Source organism: Corvus cornix, chromosome 5, assembly GCF_000738735.6.
Source record: "Corvus cornix cornix isolate S_Up_H32 chromosome 5, ASM73873v5, whole genome shotgun sequence".
Taxonomy (NCBI): domain Eukaryota; kingdom Metazoa; phylum Chordata; class Aves; order Passeriformes; family Corvidae; genus Corvus; species Corvus cornix.
Window position 1 is genome coordinate 56,817,666 of NC_046335.1, and position 21,602 is coordinate 56,839,267.

At 49.0% G+C, this 21,602-nt stretch overlaps 1 protein-coding gene across 1 annotated transcript; it reads right to left on the minus strand.

Moving 5' to 3' along the window:
• Positions 1 to 430: 430 nt before the first annotated feature.
• Positions 431 to 14,402, minus strand: LOC120410138 (centrosome-associated protein CEP250-like). Its single transcript, XM_039553319.1, has 11 exons — positions 13,096 to 14,402; positions 11,578 to 12,175; positions 8,477 to 8,611; positions 7,858 to 8,199; positions 7,270 to 7,437; positions 6,784 to 6,946; positions 5,124 to 5,187; positions 3,500 to 3,611; positions 2,172 to 2,289; positions 1,240 to 1,339; positions 431 to 794 (listed from the first exon to the last, which is right to left on the minus strand). Exons 3-8 carry the CDS (start codon positions 8,567 to 8,569, stop codon positions 3,602 to 3,604), a joined length of 840 nt encoding a protein of 279 aa, XP_039409253.1. The 5' UTR covers positions 8,570 to 8,611; positions 11,578 to 12,175; positions 13,096 to 14,402; the 3' UTR covers positions 431 to 794; positions 1,240 to 1,339; positions 2,172 to 2,289; positions 3,500 to 3,601.
• Positions 14,403 to 21,602: the final 7,200 nt, after the last annotated feature.

Consider the following 21,602-nt stretch of genomic DNA (forward strand, 5'->3'; position numbering starts at 1 on the left):
GGCTGAACTTATCCAGGCCACCCAGACACATGACAGAACAACGTACAGATGACTTGGAAGCCTGAAAGTTTCAAAGACCCACAGGATTTGGAAAAGATGCTACAGCTTGGAGGAAAATTGATGTGCTGTGGCTAATAAAGGAAGAAGCAAGAAGCACTGCTTGGGGTTTGCTCTGCTGGTTTTTTCTCGTCTTTTTTCTTTTTCCTTTCTCTTTCTGTTTTCCTTTTATCTTTTTCTATAAAATTGAAACTGGGAAGGTCCAGCCTCCATTTCAAAGGATATTTATCACACTGCTGAACTCTCCACTTGAAAAACTCTTGTCCTTCAGAGACAGAGCTCCAAGAGTGTTCAAAAAGCACACGAGAAACGTCAGGCATGGCTGAAGGCCAAAATGGCAGGTTTCTGAACTGGCTGCTTGCCACTTCCCTTCTGATGCAAGCAAAACTACAGCAGATGCTGATGTGCTGCAGGGCCATTTTTAGAAGGGGACCTTGGTGGAAGCAGTGCCAGCAGATGGCAATGGGATTTTGCCCAGTTGCAAACAGAACGTGGGACAGGTGAGAAAGACAGAGGGATCAGTGAGTATTGGCTCCTTACCGAGACAGGATCTCCATTCCAGTGAGGAGCTTCCCGTTCCACCATTTCGATTCCCACTATGCCAAAAGACCATATGTCCGCTTTGGGGCCGTATGGTTGACCTGTCACGATTTCAGGTGCCATCCACCCAGAAATCCTGGCCACTGATCTCTGTCTACTCTGCTCAGGGGTGAGCTGAGCAGAGAGGCCAAAATCAGCTGAGGAGAAAACAAAAGACTGTGAAAACCAGCTCAAATTAGGAAACCAAGCAAAAGAATTCCCCACTCTCAGTCTCAGAATGCACTGTGTAATCTGCTGGAAAACCGTCCGTGCTCTATTTCCTCAGGGCTTTAGCCAAGGAAAGATGGAATTGGCCACTTCAAAAAAACCCACATTTTTTACACTGCCCCCAGCAGTGGCCTTTATTTTCCCGAAGCTTTGGATTGTAGCTCCCTCCCTCTGGAAGGGACGCACACAAACCTATGCCACTCTTGACTGATTCTTCCTTGTGATACCTCTGTGCACGTTGCAACTGTGCCCTCAGCTCACGGCAGGGGTCCCTGCACTGCCACCAGCACAAATTTGGGGGAACTGGCAGTCACTCAAAAGCAGCCCCAAACCCCACATCCCCGGAACGCCGTGCCTGACCGAGAATATACCGACCCAGCTTGACAGAGCCGTCGGTTCCCAGAAGGATGTTGCAGCTCTTCACATGTTGGTGGATCATGTGGTTTGAATGAAGAAAATCCAGTCCTTTCAGGCACTGAGAGAGAAAACAGAAACAGGAGGGCAAAAATTAGTGATGTGATTTCAGCACACAAGAAAGGAAACAGCTCTAAAAGATTCCCTTTCCAGGGGAATGGGGAGTAATGGCAGAACACGGAGCCATCGAGAGGAAGAGCTTGCTGCTCCAACACTACCTTTCTAAGGGAAGGCATGTCAGCTTTTGAAAGAGCCAATGGGAATTGCTGTTCTAGACTGTCCCCTGCAAACCAGCCCCAATGACTGCTGCTGCAGTGGATGTGCTCTCTTCATCCAGAGGACAAACAAGGGTTTGCCAAGAAAGAAAGAGTCCCTCCCTTTGCTGTGAAGTGGGTCACTTTTGGGTGGGAGGCTGCATGGCAAAGGTTTTATTGCTAGCCTCAGCATAGACTTGGAAGTATCACATGAGTCACCTTTCAGAAGCAAACAGCATTTTGGGTGCACTACTATCCTTTTCAGCTGAGGACTGTGAGAAAGGAGTCTCTTTTGCCTTTAGTTTCAAATCCTGCCACCAGCACCTTTGCTTTTACAGGCAGGGAACGCAGTGCAGACAGGCTCCAGGCAAACATTTAGAGAGGCAAGGTGGAGAACAGCAAATACAAATACAAGAGACAGAGCAAGAATAAAACAGCAGGAGATAAGAATACAAGAACTGAGTACAGTGAGTGCACGCACACTGCCACACAGTTCACTTGAGATGCTCTTGCTTCTCCATAGCATAGCAGCAACACAGAAACAAAGCTTGGCACATGAAGTCTCTGCTGTTCTGAGCCCCTGTTTCCCAGACAATCCTGCCCAAGCCCTCGGAAGGAAGCACAGGTGGGATCCCTGACCTCTCGACTGATGGTTGCCATCTCGTCTTCACACAGGTAGGTCTTGCTGATGACATCGCTCAGAGTGCCTCCGTCCATGTACTCCATCACCAGCCAGAGTTCCTCATCCACAAGGTAGCTGAAGGAAGGAAACAAGGGCGTGGAGATGAACATACATGGCTACGTTGCTGTTTGGAAAAGACAATGGTTGATTCTTGTTTCTGGGTCCCTTTGAAACGAGGACAGAACAAAAGGAATAGACGTTCCCTCTAGGCTGTGCAGTGTTTGCAACCTGTGCAGTCTCAAGGAGAAAGGCACAGCTGTGAAAAAGGAGATGTCCTTGATAGCCAGCAAGTGAAAAATGCAGTTTTGTAACAGCCCAGATAAAAAACCTGTCACGCGTGGTGTTTCTGGAAATAAGCACCTAGTCTTCCTGGCATGCACAGCAATGGAAAAGAGGGGCAACAATCCCAGGGAAATCCTCTCCAGGATGGTTCATCAGCACTTAAAACACTTGAAAAAATCAAGCCCCAAAACAGCATGGAGGCAGTGAACTTAAAGGCTATTGATTTAGTAAGACAGTGCTGATCCAGGTTTTTGAACAAACTTCAAACTAAGTGTGCCAGGGAAGATTAATGCAGACAAAATGCACTCTCTTCCCATCCATTGGAGATGAGTAGAGAAATGATAATTAACCAATAATTAACAGCTCTATTTTCTGCCAGTGACCCTGAATCAGGGGGAGGAAGGGAAGCGGAGGTTAAATGATTTGCTAAGAAGCTGCTTGTTAAAGGCAATGCATACCGCTTGCTCAACACTTACTGTGCCTACCAAAGCAGAATGAGAAGATATAAGACTATTGATAAAGGGAAGGAATCGTGACCAAAGATCCTGTTTTCGAACATGTGCAGGGAAGCAAGATGAAAAGTTCAGAATGAGGAAGACTCTTTACTTCATCTGAGGAAGACTCTTATTTCATCTCGGAGACCCCTGCCCACGACCACCAGACAACACTGCGCAAGCGCAACGCGGATGTAAATGACTTTTGGGCTCATTGTAATACGAGGCGAGGCTGGGCAGGGCTAGGCAATGAATATGTATAGGTGTATTGGGAAACTCAATGACTATGGGACTTGTAACCCGATACATACCAGGCTGAATGCAGCTGTCAGCACGCATGACTTTGGAGGAATTATCCCCCATGTGTCCCAGCGCTGGAACAAACGTACCTACTTTCCTCCTTATTCCAGTAGTGGAGTCTTTCCCGCATATCAACCCAAGTGGGTTTTTAACCTCGCATGCTTGAGTACGTGAACCAACATTCATGGGATAAAACCACAACCACTCACCTGTCTAAATAGTCACAGTGTTGGGGTTCTTATTCATTTTCATGACCATGAGTTCATTTCCAGTTACTTCCTTCCTCTTTGGTCCTTGAAGATTTATTTTCTTTATGGCCACCTAAAATGACATGGAAAATCCGTACCTTGAGAAGTTGGTGGCACGAGACCACAACGCACATGGAGCGAGTGATTTTGGAATGACACAGCCGAGCTGTGCCAAAGTGCCTTGTGATTAGACACAGGAGGAATTAGGAAGTGACATTCCAACAGCCCATTTCTCCGCTCCCTTGGGGCCAGAAACAGGACATGTGGCCACTGACGTTTTGCCCTGTCCACTTGGTAACAATGGTGTCTCAACTATCACCCACAAAGCTCTGCCCACACTCTCTGCTGCTGTCAGGGATCCAAAGAAGTAATCCAAGCCTTGGTACTCTATGGATACATCCTGGGCTATAAGCAGGGCTTAGGGCTTTTAGGGACACCTTGCACATCCCTCCCTAGGTGCACTTCCCAAGCGCAGCACTGCAGGTTGCTAAGGAACTACCAGTAAGATTCAGATGTATTTGCTGGCAGCCAGAAATGAGAATTCAGGACTCTGAAGCTGTAGCCCAAAGAGCAGTGAGATGCTCTAAGGCACCACCTTTGTTTTAGCCACTGAGAGCGAGTGAGCACTTCCTTCTCCAAAAGGAACCACTGCTCTCCTTGCCTTCCTTCTGGCAGCTGAGAAGGACAAAGACTGTCCCAAATGTATTTTGCAGGCTGGCACCAGTCTGTGCTTCTTGTGCCTTTGCAGCACAGCTCTCCCGGTGACCCAAAGCTCCAGCCACAACTCACACCAGAGGGGAAAGCCCTCAAGAGCTGCAGAATCTGCAGGGACTGTTGACATTTACCTCTCCTCCTGTGGCATTGTCGAGTGCTCTACAAACCTCTCCGAAAGTCCTAGAAACAAAACAGCAGCAAAGAAAGGAGAAGCTGTTTAGACCTTGGAGTGAAAGCCAGCCCAGATGGGAGATCTCTGCTGTAAGTGCCTAAAACCTGCAGGGTGCAGGAAGGATCTGCCAGAAGGCAATGATGCCTTTTCCTCTCAAGTGCATGGGCACTGGGCCTGTTCCTGAAGCTTTGGGGTTTAGTGCCTCAGCTCAAAAAGAGAGCTTATTCTTTCATCTCGGGTTTCAGTTTCTGAACGGTGTGGTTCTAATCCTGACCACTGAGTATTTCCTTCAACAAACTCTTGGAAAGAACTGTTCCTGAGAGCTGTTATCTGACAGCTCCCAGGGGGTAGGTTGCTCTTTCAGGCAAGCAAGATTCTTCTCCTTTCATTAGTGTGGCCATATGATTTTGAGACATACAAAATGCTAAGGAAATTAACACACAGGTGTCCCACAGTTGAGAGACCAGGAGATCTTCCAGCTCCTGTTCCTTGCTGCAGGCAAGACCTTGGCAGCATGGAGATGTCTTTGACAATGCCTTCTGACCACACTTACACATTCTGACCAGCACTGAGAGATGGGACAATCTAACGCCAGTGTCTGAACATGTTTGCAGCTTGCCTGACTTCACACTTGGTAGATATTCCACCAGCAAAACTCCTGGCCCATGATTTTGTAGAAGTAACTGTGGTTGGACTCACCCGCTGCCGATATTTTCCAGTTCAGTGTATTTCATCACCGGATTTTCCATGCTCACCATTTTCCCTGAGGGAAACAAAGTGCAAGATGCTCACTTTAAAGCAGAGATGCCACCTTCCAGGAGATACAAAAGGCAGCCCCACTGTCTGGGGCTCTGAGCCTTTTGTGGTCATCTGGGTAACAACAGCAACAACAGCAGCAGCACCAAGACAGGCAGCTCGGCAGCACAGATGGCTGGCACAGATTTTCTACAGTTCTTTGGAGAGATCTCTTGCCAGGAAACTAGCCACATTCAGAGGAGACAGAGACCAGAAGAGAACAGGTACCAAGGCAGGTGAGTTGTCATCTGTAAGCACTAAGGAGAGCTGGAACTAACAGCGGCTTTCTTTTCTTGGGAATAAGCACTGTGAGATTCAACAAAAGGTTTCATATTTCCCAAGATTAAATGCACCTTGGGTTCTAGAATCAATTCCTATGAACAAGTGACATTTTTAAAACAGGAAGGAATATTGCCAAGTGTTGCCAGGAGGGGAGGGCATCTTCTCCACCTTCCAGCAGTTTGCCAGAAGAACGCCTTCTCTTTGTAAAGCACAGCAGCTCATGCTATAAGCAATACCAGCGGGGCTTTCAGCATCAGGACCCTCAGCCTTTATGGGCAGGCTGAGCTCAAAGACGCCCGTGCCCCATGTGAAGAGCCACACTGCTTCTCTTCACCCTGACTGCGCGGCTCAGTCGCTCGCATTGGACTCGCCCTCTCAGCTCCGCACACGTCCCCGTCTTCCCAGCTCGGCACAGCGGCCACGGGCAGCAAGGACAGCAGTGCTCCTCAGGCGCTGGCGTGGCACGGACAGCTGCCCCGAGGAGATGCTGAGCCTCTCGTGAGTCCAGGCCGTGCGATGCAGAAGCCGGCCCGGACGAGGGGCTGCTGCCTCCCGGCAGCTCCGCGCTGCAGCGGCCGGGCAGCAGCAGGACTCTCTCAGCTAAGGAAGGCTCCAGCCTCTGCAGTCGCACCGGCCGTCAGGGGCAGGGCAGGTACCACAGCAAGGCTGGGAAGGGCCAAGGATGAGCACTGACAAGCACTGGGAAGAAGCCACAGCCAGACCGAGCCCTGTTACAAGCTGTTGCCCCCATTCAGGGCACGACAGGATTGGCTTTGAGATCAGACACACCGAGGTGCACATCAATGGCCTTTTTGTCCCAACAGGTGATGGTAGACACAGAGTCAATTGGGCTCTGTTCTCAGCCCCACCAGGCCTTATCTGAGAGCACAGCACTGGCAGCTGTTATGGGCAAGAAGCAGATTAAATGGGTTGTGCTGCAAAAGCACAAAGGGCTTGATGTGTTTTCCTGGAGAGTGGCCCGCACAGGGTTGTGCCAAAGGGTAGAACTCCAGCAGTCACAGCCTTCTGCTGATCCAGGAACAGTCCCTGCTTCTGCCTTTAGCGGAGAGGGAAGCTCAGGCAAACCCTAGGCAGTCCGAGCTGCCCTCAGAGGCAGCAGGAGCACCCAGAGCACTCCCTCGCTGCCTCGAAGCACAGCAGTTCCTGTGGGGAGTCCTCAATGTCCCCACAACCACATGTTCCAGGAGGAACATTTGGTACAGCTGTGCTGGCACATGCACACAATACACCGTCCCTCACCCAAGAAATACGCAAGACGTACTCAGTAGCTCCAGGTACTTGTCCCTGTTCTCCTGTTGCTGAGCAGCTGTGACCACACTGGAGCTGAGCAAACTGCCTGGGCTCCACTTCTCAGGTTGGGGAGCAAAGGCTCCTTTAGATGACGCTGCTGCTGCAGCAGGTTCAGTGACAGAGCCTGTGTAGATCTGAGACAAGAAATGAGTTTGTGTCAGAAAGTGTGGCTGGCAGAGACTGCCCTGGGATCACATTTCAAATGCAAGCCCTTAGGAAGGTGCTGTCAGCCACCTTCAGAGCTCTTAAACGGGTTTCTTTGGATGTCCACCTCTGAAACCAGAAGGGTCAAAACCAAAGGCTGATTTTACTCGAGTTCATGGCCAATTTCATGTTCCATTTTCATGGATTTTCTGAAGGATGACTGCCACAGTGACTGCTCCACTTCCTCCCAAGGACTCCTTTCCCCCTCCAAGGGCTGCAGACACACTTGCAGTTCCTTGTTCTAATGTTCTACCTCCTCCCATTGGATCCTCTTTTCCACCACCATCTTCAGGATGTGCTCAACCTTTAGCACCTCTGGTTGGGACAGGTCCTGTGCCTCACGCCAACCTTGGGGCTCTTTGTGGCCAAGCACTTGCTGGAAGTCTTCACAGGCTGCCAGGTGAGATGTCAACACTTCCACCTCAAGTCAAACAGAACAAAGCAGTCAGACAGTACAGCTTATCCCTGTCAGCCGTGGGTCACAGACTGTGAGGAAAGGGAAAGAACAGGTTCACAAGGGATACAGACAGCTTGATTCAAAATCTATCTGGGTCACCAAGTTGAGCTGCAGAAACACCTCAAGAAACAAGGAGAGCAGGAACAGGCCAGCAGGAATCCGTTTGGATGACTGGCCAACAGGCCAAAGGACTAGTCGCACTGTCCAGGGCAGCAGCTGAGATTCAGCAGCCCAGGACGTGTCCTTCAGAGTGGCTGTGATAGAGGCCACAGCAGGAGGGCACTCAGAGGCATCACCCCCTTGCCTGCTGCTCTGCAGAGGAGAGGCAAGAAGGGCAGAAGCCACCGGTTCGGTGACTGCAGCGGCTCTCGCTGTTGCACTCACTTGCTTTTGTAGAACCTCCTTCTCCTGAAGCAGGTGATTAAGCTCTTTGATGATTTTCATTCCTTCCTCCAGCCTCTTCTCCCTTGGCTTGATCCTAGCCTTATTTGTCTGCAACTCTGCCTGCAGGCTGTCCTCCACTTTCTGTGAAGAACAAGCGAGAGCAAGTTTCATGAGTGGAGTGGCTGCCACTCTTCTACTCACCTGGTTTTGTAGATCGCCCCTCTGCCGATGGAGATTCCAGTGCTCTTGAATTCTTCTGATGTCTTCCTCGTGCCTCCTCTTCACTGCCTTGATGTCACTCTGGGCTTCGGGCAGCTCTGCTTGTGGCTCTGCCTTGATGTCCTGTGCACACAAATGCAGAGCAAGTGACTGGGAGCTGCCATCAGGCTCAGCTTTTTCCTCTTTCGGCCTCAAAATCACATTCATTCAGCCACTTCTTTCTGCTTCCCTACCCAGCTCTGCTTCCATTGGAACCCTCCCATCCCAGTGCTGGTCTCTGCAGATTACAAGGCTCTGTGCTTTCAGTGCCTGTGGGACTCCTGGCCTCCTCCATCCCAAGAGCTCCGTTTTATGCCCCTGTTCCTGCCCTTCACTCTGTCACCTGGCTAGTCAGGCTTACTTGGCCATTCTCTTGTGGCTCTTCCACCTGCTGCCTGAGCTGCTCCAGCTGCTCTCGGGCTGGGAACAGCTCTCCCCGAGTCTGGCACGGCATCTCTGATAGAGCAATCTGCTCATGCTCTTTCTCTAGAAGGAGCTGCACAGAAAGCAAGAGAAGATGGGTTTCAACTTCCCATAAAACATTTGTGGGGCAGGACTCAGAGACTGATGGGCTCACACATTCCCAAAGCAATGTACTGCTGCTCTCCTGGGTCATTCCCTGCCCGTGGGAAGGCACAGATTCCAAAGTGACCGTGGCAGTACAGTCAGGGTCCCTCTGGGACTGAAGCTGACAGGGAACGTGGGGCCTTTCTCAAGGCTCTGCTGAGGACCTCGCTCCTCTTCTGCCGTGTCCTGTTTGTCTTCAGAAGTGACTGACACCCAGCCCTGTCCCACAGCCCCACCCTGGCTCTGCAGGTGGCTTCCTGTGTGAGCTTGCTCCTTGTGAGAGACACTTCTGGAGTTCATGTTCTCTTCAGGCCTGCACTGCCATTCCTGCCTTTCTGACATCTACACTCTTGGATTATTCAGGAGATGAGGATGCGCACAAAGACCCTCCAGTGGAGGTCAGAGGGCCTCTATGGCCACCTCATATATGGAGGAGGACCAAGGTGTTTATTCTCCTCCCTCTTTTGTCAACTGAGAATTCTGACTGGCTGTACCAGAGACCCTCACAAGGTCCCATTAACAAATTAATTTACAAACCTTTCAGGATGCCAATGAAGGAAACCATGTGTCATGTAATACATGTATGACCAGAGTCCCCAAACACCACCTAGAGCATGGGATTGTTCCGGTCCCTTAGGACAGGCCAAAATTTAAAGGATAAACAGGGGGAGGAAAACACCTCTGAGGGGAAAAAACAACCATCTCTGGAGGGGGAAACATCTCTGCCTACTCAGGATTAGTCAATGGAAGGAGTCTCTCCTCCTCCTCTCAAGGGGTGCCTTTAGGTGAGCTTTGCACCTCCAGCTGCCTTGGAGCAAAACCAGGAAGATTCATTTAGGTAGATAGATAGATAGACAGATCGATAGATCAATAGATTGATAGCTAGATCTATCTCACTGTTATCATCTCTCTTTTCCTATACTTTCCATCACTACACACATCAACACTCGGTAGCCAGTGCCCTGATCAGCAGCAATCCTGAACTTGCTCTCCTGTTGCTTCAATAAACCACACTCTTGGGGAACCTGGAGCAGGAAGGTCCTTATGGAACACAGTCAGACCCAGGGCCCTGCACTGGGAACTGCACTCTTTGTGCATCTGTGCTGGGGCAAGTTCTTCTCTTGGACTCGACCAGACTGACGGTGCTAAAGTGGCTGCAATCAGAAATGAAGCCTGGCCCCTCACAGCCCCTCTGATCTCTGAGGACCCTGGAATGCAGGGGCCTTGATTTCCTGCTAAACTCCCATACCTGGAATGCAACAGATACTGATCCCCCGGGCTGCCAAAAGGCACGGGCGCTGTTAACCTGAAAGTGATGTGCAAGGCCCTGCTGGCTGGCCGGCCACCAGAACAGCTCCTTCTGCACCAACGTCCCTGCCCCAAATTACGTGTTCTCATGCAAAAATACTGCATCAGAATCTCTCCCAGGGCTGGAAAAGGGCAGGAAAGGTTGAGCAAAAGCACCTTGGCTTGCTGGAGAAAGAGAAAATAAACAGGGCTTCTCCTCCTAGCAAACTACAAACCAACAGACCAAAAGACAAAAGTGTCACCTGCTGCAGTGCCTAAAGCCCTTGGGTGCAGGGAGGGGATGCTTGGCAGGGGATGCAAGGGCACTTGTGGCGAGCACTGTCATGTAGGCATTTAGGGAAGTCTGCTTGAAGGTCCCTCAGGAGCCTCCCTTTCCCCAGCCTAAAGCTGCCTCAGCACCTCCTCATGGCACTTGGGCTCCACACCCTTCCCCAGCTCCCTTGCCCTTCTCTGCACACGCTGCAGCCCCTCAAGGTCTTTCTTCTTCACAGGGGCCCACAACTGGACCCAGCACTCGAGCTGCGCCCTCACCCGTGCCCAGCACAGGGGGACGGTCACTGCCCTGCTCCTGCTGCCCCACTATTGCTGACACAGGCCAGCATGCCCTTGGCCTCCTGGCCACCTGGGCACACGCTGGCTCACGTTCAGCTACTGTGGACCCGCACCCCTGGCTCCTTTTCTCCCACGCAGCTCCCCAGGCACAAAGTTGCACAGTTGACTTCAAATACAGCAGCCAGAACTTCAAGATCTCCTTCCTCTTCTTAACCCTACGAGACAGCACTCAAGGACCTGCAGCTTTGCCCCCACTCTAGGCTCCAATGCAGTTTTCAAGTGGAGTTTGAGAAACAGACTTCACAACAGAAAGTAGCTGCAGAAACATGGCAGCCTCTGGCTTCTGCCACGGAAGAAGGGTTCCCAACTGCGCACTTTGTTTCTTTTGCCACACGGGACAAGAGTGGCCCCACACAGGTCCCTGGACAACACAACCATCTCTTTGCAGCTTATCAAAAGCAAAACCACAGGCGCACTCAGAGCCCCTGTCAGCTCTGCTCCTGACTGCTCTGCCTGAAGAGGCGAAAGAACAACCTGGCAACAAAGGCACCAAAGCCCCTGACTTCATCAAGCAGCAGCTCCCCGTCCCCAGTGTGTCTCTGAACTACTCCCAGCTAGGCCCACCCAAGAAGCTCCTGTGGACAAACCACCCCAAACAACTTGTGTGCTCACATCAACAGCTTTTGTGCCAGCAGCTACTTGGCCAGCCTGCGCAGTGGGACACGTCTCTCCAGGCCACCGTGTCCCCTACGGGTGTGGCAAGGCTGAGAGCGGTGTCCTTTGAGCGCTCCCTCCTCTGGGGACAGGGGAGCCTTCATGATTCACGTTTGCCCCTCTTGGAATCCCAGCAAGCTGGGGCCTAAACATGACAGCTCAAAGGCCGTGTTCCAGCTCTCACTGGCTGGGGGGAATCGCTAGGTCCTGGCAGGACTCCAGCACTCAGCATCCTCGGCCACCACCAGCAAGTGCTGGCCGCTCAGAAACTTGCAGCTCTCATTTCCTCTAAAGACAGCCCCAACCACAACTGGCACTTACTGGCTCAGGACGTTCAGGTTTGCGTCTGACCACAGCTGGAGAATTCGGGACATTTTGCTCCTCTTCAGCCTCTTCTCCAGGAGCAGAGGGAGCCAGAGGAGAGCCTGCGGTTGGTTCTGTGCTCTGTGGACAGGCAGCAGCGTGAGGGACAGGCAGTTACCTATCATTTCTAACCTTATCTCTATTCAGCTCTACAACCAGCTCTACTAAGGAGGAATCATAGCCTTGGATAGCAATGGGATTCCAAGCGCCTCCAACTAAAGTAAAATGGCCTAATTCAACACTACTGCATATTGCTCTGAATTAGATATTGCACCCTGCCTACTCTCAGCAAGCAACCTTCTCTCTGCAAAGCTGGGCTTTTAGTTCTTCAACAGCTCTCAAATGCAAAAGCAGCTATTACACAGCCATGCCTTTGCTATTGCTGCTGCACACATGGAAATGGATTTTCTCTCAGCCTACACAGCTGGCCCTCCTCACTCTACTGCCACAGACCAAGCTCACAGCTTGCTCCACAATTCTTAAATGCCAGGAACATCAAAGGTTCCTTTCTCACTCACCTTGGGATCGGCACCTCTGAATACATGGGTCAGGTGACCTGCAGTGGGCAAGGGAAAAGGAACGAGGTGCTGTGAGAAAACTGCCTGTGCTGGTGAACCCCCCAGAACAAGTCAACCCCAACAGAGAGTATTTTCCTTTCACAGCATCCCTCCAGGAGACACAATTCTTTCACACAGCCAGCAAGAGAACAGGACAATATTCTTGGTTGTGCCTACGCTTTGGCCTCTTTTGCCAGTAAACAAATACAAACTTGGTCAAGAAAATGCAGATTGTTCTTTCACACTCAATGCTTCTGTTCTGCCCAGCAGTTAAAGCAGCTTTTGTTCTCTTCTCTTTCGGGTACCTTATTTTTAAAATAAGTTGCATGCACCAATTCCCATTAAGTTGCTGAAAACAGTTGCCCAGAAAAGCTTCCCCCAAATCCCCCTGAGCTGTGGCAGCTCTACTGTGAAACAGCCCAGGAGCAGCTCTGGGGTTCAGGAGCAGACACTCACTGTTTTGGAGTTTGCACTTCGTTGCAAAGGGAATCGCTATTTTAGCACTCAGTAAAGGGTCAAGTTAGTCAAATCTTTTAATGACAAAATTTAGAATAAAAGAAGCTTTCCCTGAATTCCAGGGAGAACCACAAAGTCTTTAGAAGGCCTTCTGAGAAGGTCTCCCAATCTGCCTTTTCAAAGTTGTCCTGCTTGACCCAGCACACTGAGGAAATGACAGACTCTGCTGCCACAGACCCTGCCCTGGAGGGAAGGGAACCCCTGGAGGTTCCCTTGCAAGTGCTGCCCACGCCCCCCTGGCTACAGACACCCCCTTTTTAGCTGAACGTGTTGACAGGAGCTTTACCAAACCAGTGACATGCTAATGGTGTTTTTGTTTCAAAGTCAACTCAGTTACTAAGAAAGAGCATGAAGAGATACAAAAGCCAGATTAAGCTACCACCCAGGGAAAACCTCTACTTACGTGCCAGGTTAGCCAGGTAATATCCAGAATAACCAATGCCATACACAGTGCAAACTGCAGCAGCGAGTGTCTCCATGGTTTGAGCACTGCTGTGCAAGTTTGCAGACTGTGCTCTAACACAACAAAAAACAAGGCTCCTGTCAGGGTGCAGCTGCCCCCTGACAAGGCCTCAACCAGGAGGATGCTCCTGCTCTGAGCAAGCCCAAGAGCTGCTCTGACACTGAGGCCTTCCATGCACCAAGGCAACCTTCTGATGACAGCACCACAACGTGGCAACCATGCCCTGACATCACAAAGCAGCTGCTCCGCGTTGGTCTGTGTCTTTATGCAAAGCAACCCAAGCTTCCCTGCAGCAAACACCAAATAGCCTGGGAAGTTCTCCTCTGTCACAAAGCAGCACAAATTCCCCTCATGGGCCAAAGCCTGTTGTTCAAGGGGCCCAAGAGTAACTCAAAGAGTGCCCCAAGCACCTACAGCCTGTACCCCAAGTGAACACTGAGATGGGACCAAAGCAAAGGAAACCAGGCCAAGAAAATGGCCCAAAGCATTGCACAGATCCAGGAGGGAAGGCACTATGGGCATAAGAGCTGAAATAATTCCTAACAAATCGCCCCACATATTTGCACATTTATTGGACATGCCCTGGGCTCCTCTGCATGTACATCTCTACCTCTGCCTTTGTGTCTCTTTGGAAGCAGAACTGGCAGGATTTGCCCACCAGCAGCAGCTGCTCCAAGCTGGGAACGCAACTGGCAGTGCTGATTTCCAGAGGCTGCTGGCTCCCAGGTGGAGCCAAGGCAGGAGCTGGCGCTGCTGCTGCTCTGTGCCAGAGAGCCCTGGCTGGGAGGGCACGGTGCCCACTGCGCCGTGGGCTCTCTCTCCTGCCAGAGCTGGGCGCACCTGGGAAGGAGTGATGATGACTTGTGGGAAAACCAAGGGCTTTGCGGGGGCTGCATTTCTCTGCACACACCCAGGCCACCTGGGGCACAGAGCTTTGGCCCCCAGAAAAGGTAAACCAGAGGGAAAGGACTGGAAAATGTTTCATTTTGACCTTTCTTTGTTCTTCAGTAGAAGTGACCACAATGAGAGGTTACCAAGCAGGGCTCCATGCCTGCTGCCAGCTCAGCGTCAGAAAGGAGGCGTTACTTGATTTCAGCACTGGGTGCATGGGGAATCACTTCCCTAACACGTGCACACCCAGCAATCTCACCTACTCGTTTGTATCCATGGAACTAAGACATATTCATTACTTTGCTCAAACTCACAGGCTAAACAGTCCCACAAAGTATTTGACATATTTAAATCACTTCCCCAAAATTAGACATTGAGAGGAGGGGTCTCTTGAGGGCCTCTGGTGGTTGTTCTGCAAATTCTCCTTCTATGCTCAAGAGCCTCCTAAAACCACTTTCTTCCCCTTGAATGCATTGCAGCTGTCTTCTTAGCAGGCCCCCTCTCTTTATTCTCAAGGCTAAGTTACCCACTTGCACACATTAATCACTGGTGTGGGGGAATACAGGACTAAGCACTGTCTGTTAAAGCTTAAGGAATTCACAATTTGTTACAGGTAAACCTTTTCCCAACACCTCTCCTTCCTTCTCTGGCAATCAAACACACGCATCTCGTGATCACCGAGCCCAAGGCCACCTCTGACCCTCCTGTCACCCACCAGCCCTTCTCCCTTCACAAACAGCAGGTCCAGCAGTGCCTTCCCTCACTGGCTCAGTCACCAGCTGTGTCAGCAGCTCTCTGTCCCACACTCCAGGAACATCCTGGACTGTTTGCTCTCCGCTGCACTCTATTGCCAGCAGACATCCCCACCCTGTTCCGTTCCCCCTGCAGAGCCTCGTACCTGCTATCCATGGGCACCTGGGAAGGGGGGCAGTCACACAGGAGACGCACCCGCTGCGCTGGGCAGGAACCAAAACCCTCTCGAGTCACAGCTGCAGGCCTGTATCTGCACAGGATGCTCTGGCTGCCCCACTCCTCATGGGCTTTTGGCTGGAAATGCTGCTGAACTTTCTGCCTCACGTAGAAGTACCATGGCTGAGCAAAAAACGGCCGGTGGGCCGTATTCCAAAGGCACTCCAGTGTGGAGTTGATGGGGGAAGGGGAGACCCTTCCCCAATTCCTAACCATAACAAAACCACCATAAAAGGACTTTCCATCTTGAAAAAACAATGGACAATTCAGAAAGTGAATGTAGAGCTTATTCACAGGGTGACAAGGAAGGGAATCTTCCAGTGGAGCTGAGATTTGATAGAGATTTTAATCTGAGCCCTATTCAGGCTGTAGGTTTAAACATTTATTTTAAAAGGCATTTTAAAAGGCTGTGCAGTCTTATGGCTTTGTTCTGATACCAAAATGGCTATACAAAATGTACTGGCATTTTAATTACACCCAAACTGATTACTCGCTAAAACATTTTCTGCAGAGCAGACACTAAAGAAAAAATGAAAAGGTAAGCAGTGGATTGCTGACCTTGCAAATGTCTACTAAACTTACCAGACAATGAGACGTTTTTAGTTAGATCATAGAACAAATTAATTTGTATTGATACCTTGACTTATACAGACCTGTTGACTTCAAAGTAAAACTGCCAGCATGTACTAAGTGGAAATCTGAATACTCAGTTCTATGAGGTCTGTAATATTAGATAGTCATCGTTCACCATATTAACAAAATGAGCATTATGGCTATTTTTCTTACTTATAGTCAGCTCTTCTACACTCTTTGTAACACCAGATAGAGAGTTTATAGCAATGTGAACCAGGGGCTGGTAGGGCATTGCAAAAGGCTCCTGTGTCAGCACTGAATGTTCACATTCGCCATGGCACCACTTCTTGCCTCTAATTCCGAGCTACAGCTCAGTTCCTGCAGTATAGATTCACACCTGTAGGCTGTATTTGCAGCTGGTTCTTACTTCCGTGTCCAGAAAAGAATCATATTTTGATTTCCAATCAAAATAAAAAGAGGAGTGTCTTGGTTTTGAAAGACGGGTGTCTGCTAAGGAAGGCAGAAGCCTCCCTTGAAGTGGCAGATATAACCCCTTTCCCTCTGAGTTATTATAATTTTGAAATCAAGGGGCTTTAGGTAAAGATGTGGGAAATAGGAATAACAGTTCTTTACTATATATATATATACTTTATATATATATATAAAACCAGTCAAACAAAACAACAACAACTCTGGCAGTAACAGCAATCACAAACCCAGTCCCAGCCCTCTCGGCTGTCAGGCCCTTTCCCCTCGGGTGCAGTTCCGCTCGCAGCCGGCAGGGGCGCTGGCGGCTCCCGGTGAGCAGGGCAGGTGCGATGGTTCCCCCGCGGCTGCAGGGGGCGCTCCGGAGCGAGCTCGGGGAGCACGCGGCAATGGCGGCCTGGGATCCCGGGAAGGGATGGGACAAAGGCTTCACAAACCCCTGGGCAGCCGATCCCGGTGTCCGGCCGGACCCTTGGGAACAGCAGGCTGGAACAGCAGGGACGAGCACAAATCCCGGGTGGCAGATGAGATGGATCGGACTCTGGAGCCGCGGTGAGGACCCCCGGAGGTCCGGGCAGGCAGGGCGTGCGGGGCTACACAGCAGCGAAGGCTCCAAGCAACGGCGGGGGCAGGGCGGCCGCAGCCCGGCTCCCAGCGGGGCAGGGAAGGTGGGCTTGGGATCCCGGGGTTTCTCCGGTAGAAGGAAGGCAGCCAAAGAAGCAGAAGTCAGCCCACAAGCCCAGCTGAAAGAGAGTAGCCAGACGGACTCCTCCCCCTGTGGCCAGGTCTTTTGTTTTTCTTAAGCACCCTGGCAACCTGTATGGGGAAAATTCTTCAAGAGAAAAAAAGAACAGAGGGAGAACTCCTAAAACCCCAACAGTCAGGTTCTGGATAGGTATAGAAAGAATTAATAGATTTTTTTGCAAATATGTTGAAAAGCTGTTTGCACATACTGCATAAACGACAGCTGGAAGACTGGCACTCTGACTTGCAAGCTGAGGTTCGCCTGTTCTTTTTGGACTGATTTCTTGAGGCCAGACGCTGAACCTAATCAGCAAGAAAATCAAAACCACAGGGGTAGTTTGGGGAATATTGTAAATTATTCTGTCACGGTGCTTTTTGCTTAAAAGCTCTGGCCATCATCTGATTGGAGTAATTACAGGAGACAGAAGCAATCCTACTGTGTCTGTGCACACAATTCCTTCCCAGGAATATTATGAATATGTTGTGATGTTGGCTTTTTGCACGTTCCTATAATAGTTAAAATGTTATCTAGGTTCTGTAATGTAATACATGATACAGAATGTCTATTGTTTATGTAGTCAATTTAGAAAAGATAGGCAGAGAAAGCCTTCACATTCCTGGAGTATCTTATCAGAGAAAGAAGAAGACCCGAACCCAGAGAGAGCAGAGATGGAATGGAGCCAAGGAGGAAGATAAGGCTGATGGGATGATACACAGAAACTCCAAAGAATTTATGAATCATGCATGATTGTGATGAATATGCAATAAGAGATGTACTTTTAAAGACTATCTTTTGGATGTAGAGGTGTGTGCCTTTGGATCTCTGCCAAAGCACCCGGCCGTAGTACCCTTTTTTGCTGTTGTCTCCTAACTGTCCCTTTTATTAAACTTTTCTTAAAATTTTACTAAGAGTGAACCTCGTTTTTCACATCCCCAAGGCCCGTATCTGTTCCCATAAACAGCAGGAGCTCAGAGGAGATGGCTTGTGCTCCTTTTCACCTGCTGCTTATCTCCACACACCGAAATACCTGAGAATCGTGGCTGTATTCGTCGGCAGACAAGGAGCTGTTATTTGGCCGAGTCAGGAGTGACTGTAATACCATAAACAGAAGTGATGTTTCCAGGAAAGTAAGGTACCAATTTTTTTGCTGAAGAGTAAGGGTCAAATTCTCCCAACACTAAAATGTCCTTCTTATTTATTCAGTGAAAATTGAATCTTGCTACCTAGAATGTATGGTTTTCTTTTACATTCCAAAAGAGTAGGTCTAAACTGTCTTGTGTCAAAGGAGTGACATTATGGAAACAGGATTCTCCACCTACTTTTTGATTTGGTTTGGTGGGGGGGAGGTTGATGTTTGGGGTTTTTTTGTTGTTGTTAGTTTAGTTTAGTTCAGTTTAGTTTTGGCTTGGGGATTTTTGTGGAGTTTTTTTGGTTGGTTGGTTAGTTTGGTCTGGTTGGGTTTGCCTGTTGATGCTTTTAGCCTGAGACCTACAGCATACAGAAAGGTAAAATCCCTGGCAGGTGCATACCTGGAAAGCAGTTGGGTGCATAAGCAGGCAGACTTATATCCCTAGCTTTAATAGAGTAAACCCTACTTTGTCTCTTCATTTCTTCACTTGAGCCTTTTGCAAATATTTGCATTTTCTTTATCCTAAATGCTGACAACAGATGCTTTAATTCTTTGGCTTTGATTTACAACCCTGGAAGAGACTAGGTCTGGCTTAATTGACAGAGATTTGTGGACTTTAAGCAAAAGGATTACAAACTTGTGTTCCTATCATTATAAGTAAAATTGTACACTGGGTGTTTTGGTGAAGGGTTTTAAAATATAATAGTGTGGTTTTACATAGTTTAAGTTAAGAATGTAGATGGTATAAGAGAGACATCTATGTGTACATGACATGAGAAGTTATTGGTGAAGACATAGCTGCATTGCAGTGAGAAGTGCCACAGGTGATAGGTCATTAATCTAAAACAAAGTGTCGTTTTAAGTATCTATTGGATTAGAAAGTTATAAATTACGATGTAACCCTAAATCTTGTGACTAGTCGCCATTACTTGGAGGTGTTGTAAAATCTCACGCCTCGACTGATGCGTTTGTTATTTTAAACAATAAATTCGTGTAATTGCATAGTCCCATCCCTTAAAGTTATTTTCCTCCGACACGTGAAGCGCGGGAAACGGACAAGTGGTGCCCGGTGTGCGTCGGATTTACAGCGCAGAGGTCAGAGTAGGATGAAGAGGATTCCCCCGGTCGACGTGAGTTAGCCGAACCCTGAAACGAAGGGTGATCTGGCGAGAGCTGAAGCTGAAAGGAAGCTTAAATGGAGGGTTGCGGGCCGATTTCTCCAAAGCACGCCGGTAGGAGAACTGTCTTCAACGTTGAGTGGAGGCAGGGGCCGGGGAGGTTAAGAGATGGGTGAAAATATTTCAAAAGAACAAAGGGATGTTTATAATAAGTTAGATGCCTTGCTGAAGTTACATTCTGAGCCTCTTCCCAGCAAAGAAGTGAAAGATTTATTGCTTTGGGTTTTCCGTAATTGCCCTGACGTTGATTTTGACCTTCTTCTTACTAAATCAGTTTGGGATGATATTGCAACTAGACTTTATGATCTCGCTTCAAGACGCGATAAGGCGGCGGCTGTGTTAATCCCTGCTTGCCGGGTGGTGATAGAATTGTTGAACAACTCGGTGATTAATGGCGGCTCTGAAATTTTAACTGCGCCATGGGCTCCCCCGCAGTCGCCCCCTCCGGCCACTTGTAATATTGCACCCGAAAGGGGGGGTGGTGAAGAAAAGAGGGGGGAGCCCTCAGAAGTGACGTATAGTGCCAGAGGGCGGGAGGCCCTGGAAATTACATCTCAGGAAATGACATCTTCGGAAGTGATGAAAGCAGAGATGGATGCCCCCATGACAGCTCAGAGGGTTGCTGGTAGCACAGCAGATGTGCAAACTCAGAATGAGTGTTTACCATCAGTGGATGAATCTAATTTAAGCCTTCAAGATATGAATAGGCTTTCCTCTGCCGATAAGCAGAGAGAAATAAATCTAAGAGAAAAGCCTGTTTTAACAAATTGGAATGTTATACATCGGGAGGTATCTAAAGAGGATGATCTTGTCCCAGCTCGTAAATCGTTGTTAGCATTGCCAGTGAGGTATGGGAGAGGAGGAGCAAACCCGAGATGGGAAGCTCTGGCACATGATGACATTAAGGATTTAAGGAGAGCGATAAAGGAGAGTGGTTTGGGATCTCCCTACTTTAAACAGCTGTTAAAAGCAACTTTAGATCATGTGGACTTAACACCTTTTGACTGTAAAAATATTGCTTCCATGCTTTTAACTGATTCACAGTATTTACTGTGGGATTTAAAGTGGCGTAGACTTCTTGGAAAACTGATAGAGAATTACGCAGGAGGTCCTAATGCAGCTCTGGCACTTGCACAATTGGCAGGATATCCACCTCATGACAGGCCAGAAGATCAAGCAGATCTGGCAAGGGCAGTCCTTGCTGACCTCAAAGAAGCAGCTAAAAGGGCACTTTTGCAAATTGAGCCTGTGGGTTCTCCACAAGGTGCCTATACACAAATCAAGCAGGGTCCTACTGAGACCTTTTCTTCTTTCATTGATCGGCTGACCCAGGCTTTGGAGAGACAATGTGAGGATGATGTTGCTTGTCCAATTTTATTACGGAATCTTGCTTATGTTAATGCTAATGAGGAGTGTCAGCGAACTATTAGAGCTTTACCAGGGGTGCAACCAAGTATTTCAGATATGCTTGAAGCATGCAGTAAAGTTGGTAATGCACAGCATACAGCTGTCATCCAAACTGATTCATTAGGAGAAAAACTGGAAAGAGCTATTACCAGCCAAGCTGAGATGATGGACAAAAGGCTTTCTGCTCAAGCTGAGGTGTTGGATAAAAGACTTGTAACAGCACTTAGTGCTCTTGCTATAAGCAATTCTCGAGCAATGCCACGAGCTAATATAGATGAAGGAGTGTGCTTTCGATGTGGCAAGCCTGGACATTTAATGAGAAATTGTCCAGGGCTTGGAGAGATTCCAATGATACCACTTCGTTGTCTGAGATGTAGAAAGGGAAGACACTATGCTAACAGATGTTGCTCTAGATATGATGCAGATGGGAATCTCTTGCTGGGAAACGAATTTTTGAGTGCGATGCCTCGCTGCGCGATGAAACAAACAGCAGCAGTCCATCACCCAGAGCTCCCATCCTCTGGAGACCAAAGTCACACACAGTTAGCAGAATGGTCAAATACCTCCCGAGTGACTCAAACCTCCTGCCCCCTGGAGCATTCTGTACCTTGGCAGCCTGCAAATTGATATGCTTTATGAATAGTTCCCACTACCTGATACCCACAGGGGTTACTGGGACGTCTGAAGAAAAGCAGGACTTTTTAATTACGGGAAAAGATGCATGTCGTATCATAGGTCTCGTGGTTTATCCAACAATTGTCTCAGCAAATTATCATGAAGAGCTTACAATTCTGGCTCAACCTCCTTTAGTTGTTCCTGCAGGAACACAACTAGCCACCGCTGTTGCAGTGCCTACTACAGCTGTTCGCAGAGCGATAGAGATGGAAGGGCAGCCACCTATAACAGAAAACTCAAATGTGGGACCAGAGATTTTCTGGACAGAGCATATTGGACGTGACAGGCCATTATTGACTTGCAGTTTAATGCATAACAATAAAACAATCATGGTTCAAGGCCCTATTAGACACAGGAGCAGATGTTACTATCATTTCTCACTTGTTTTGGCCAA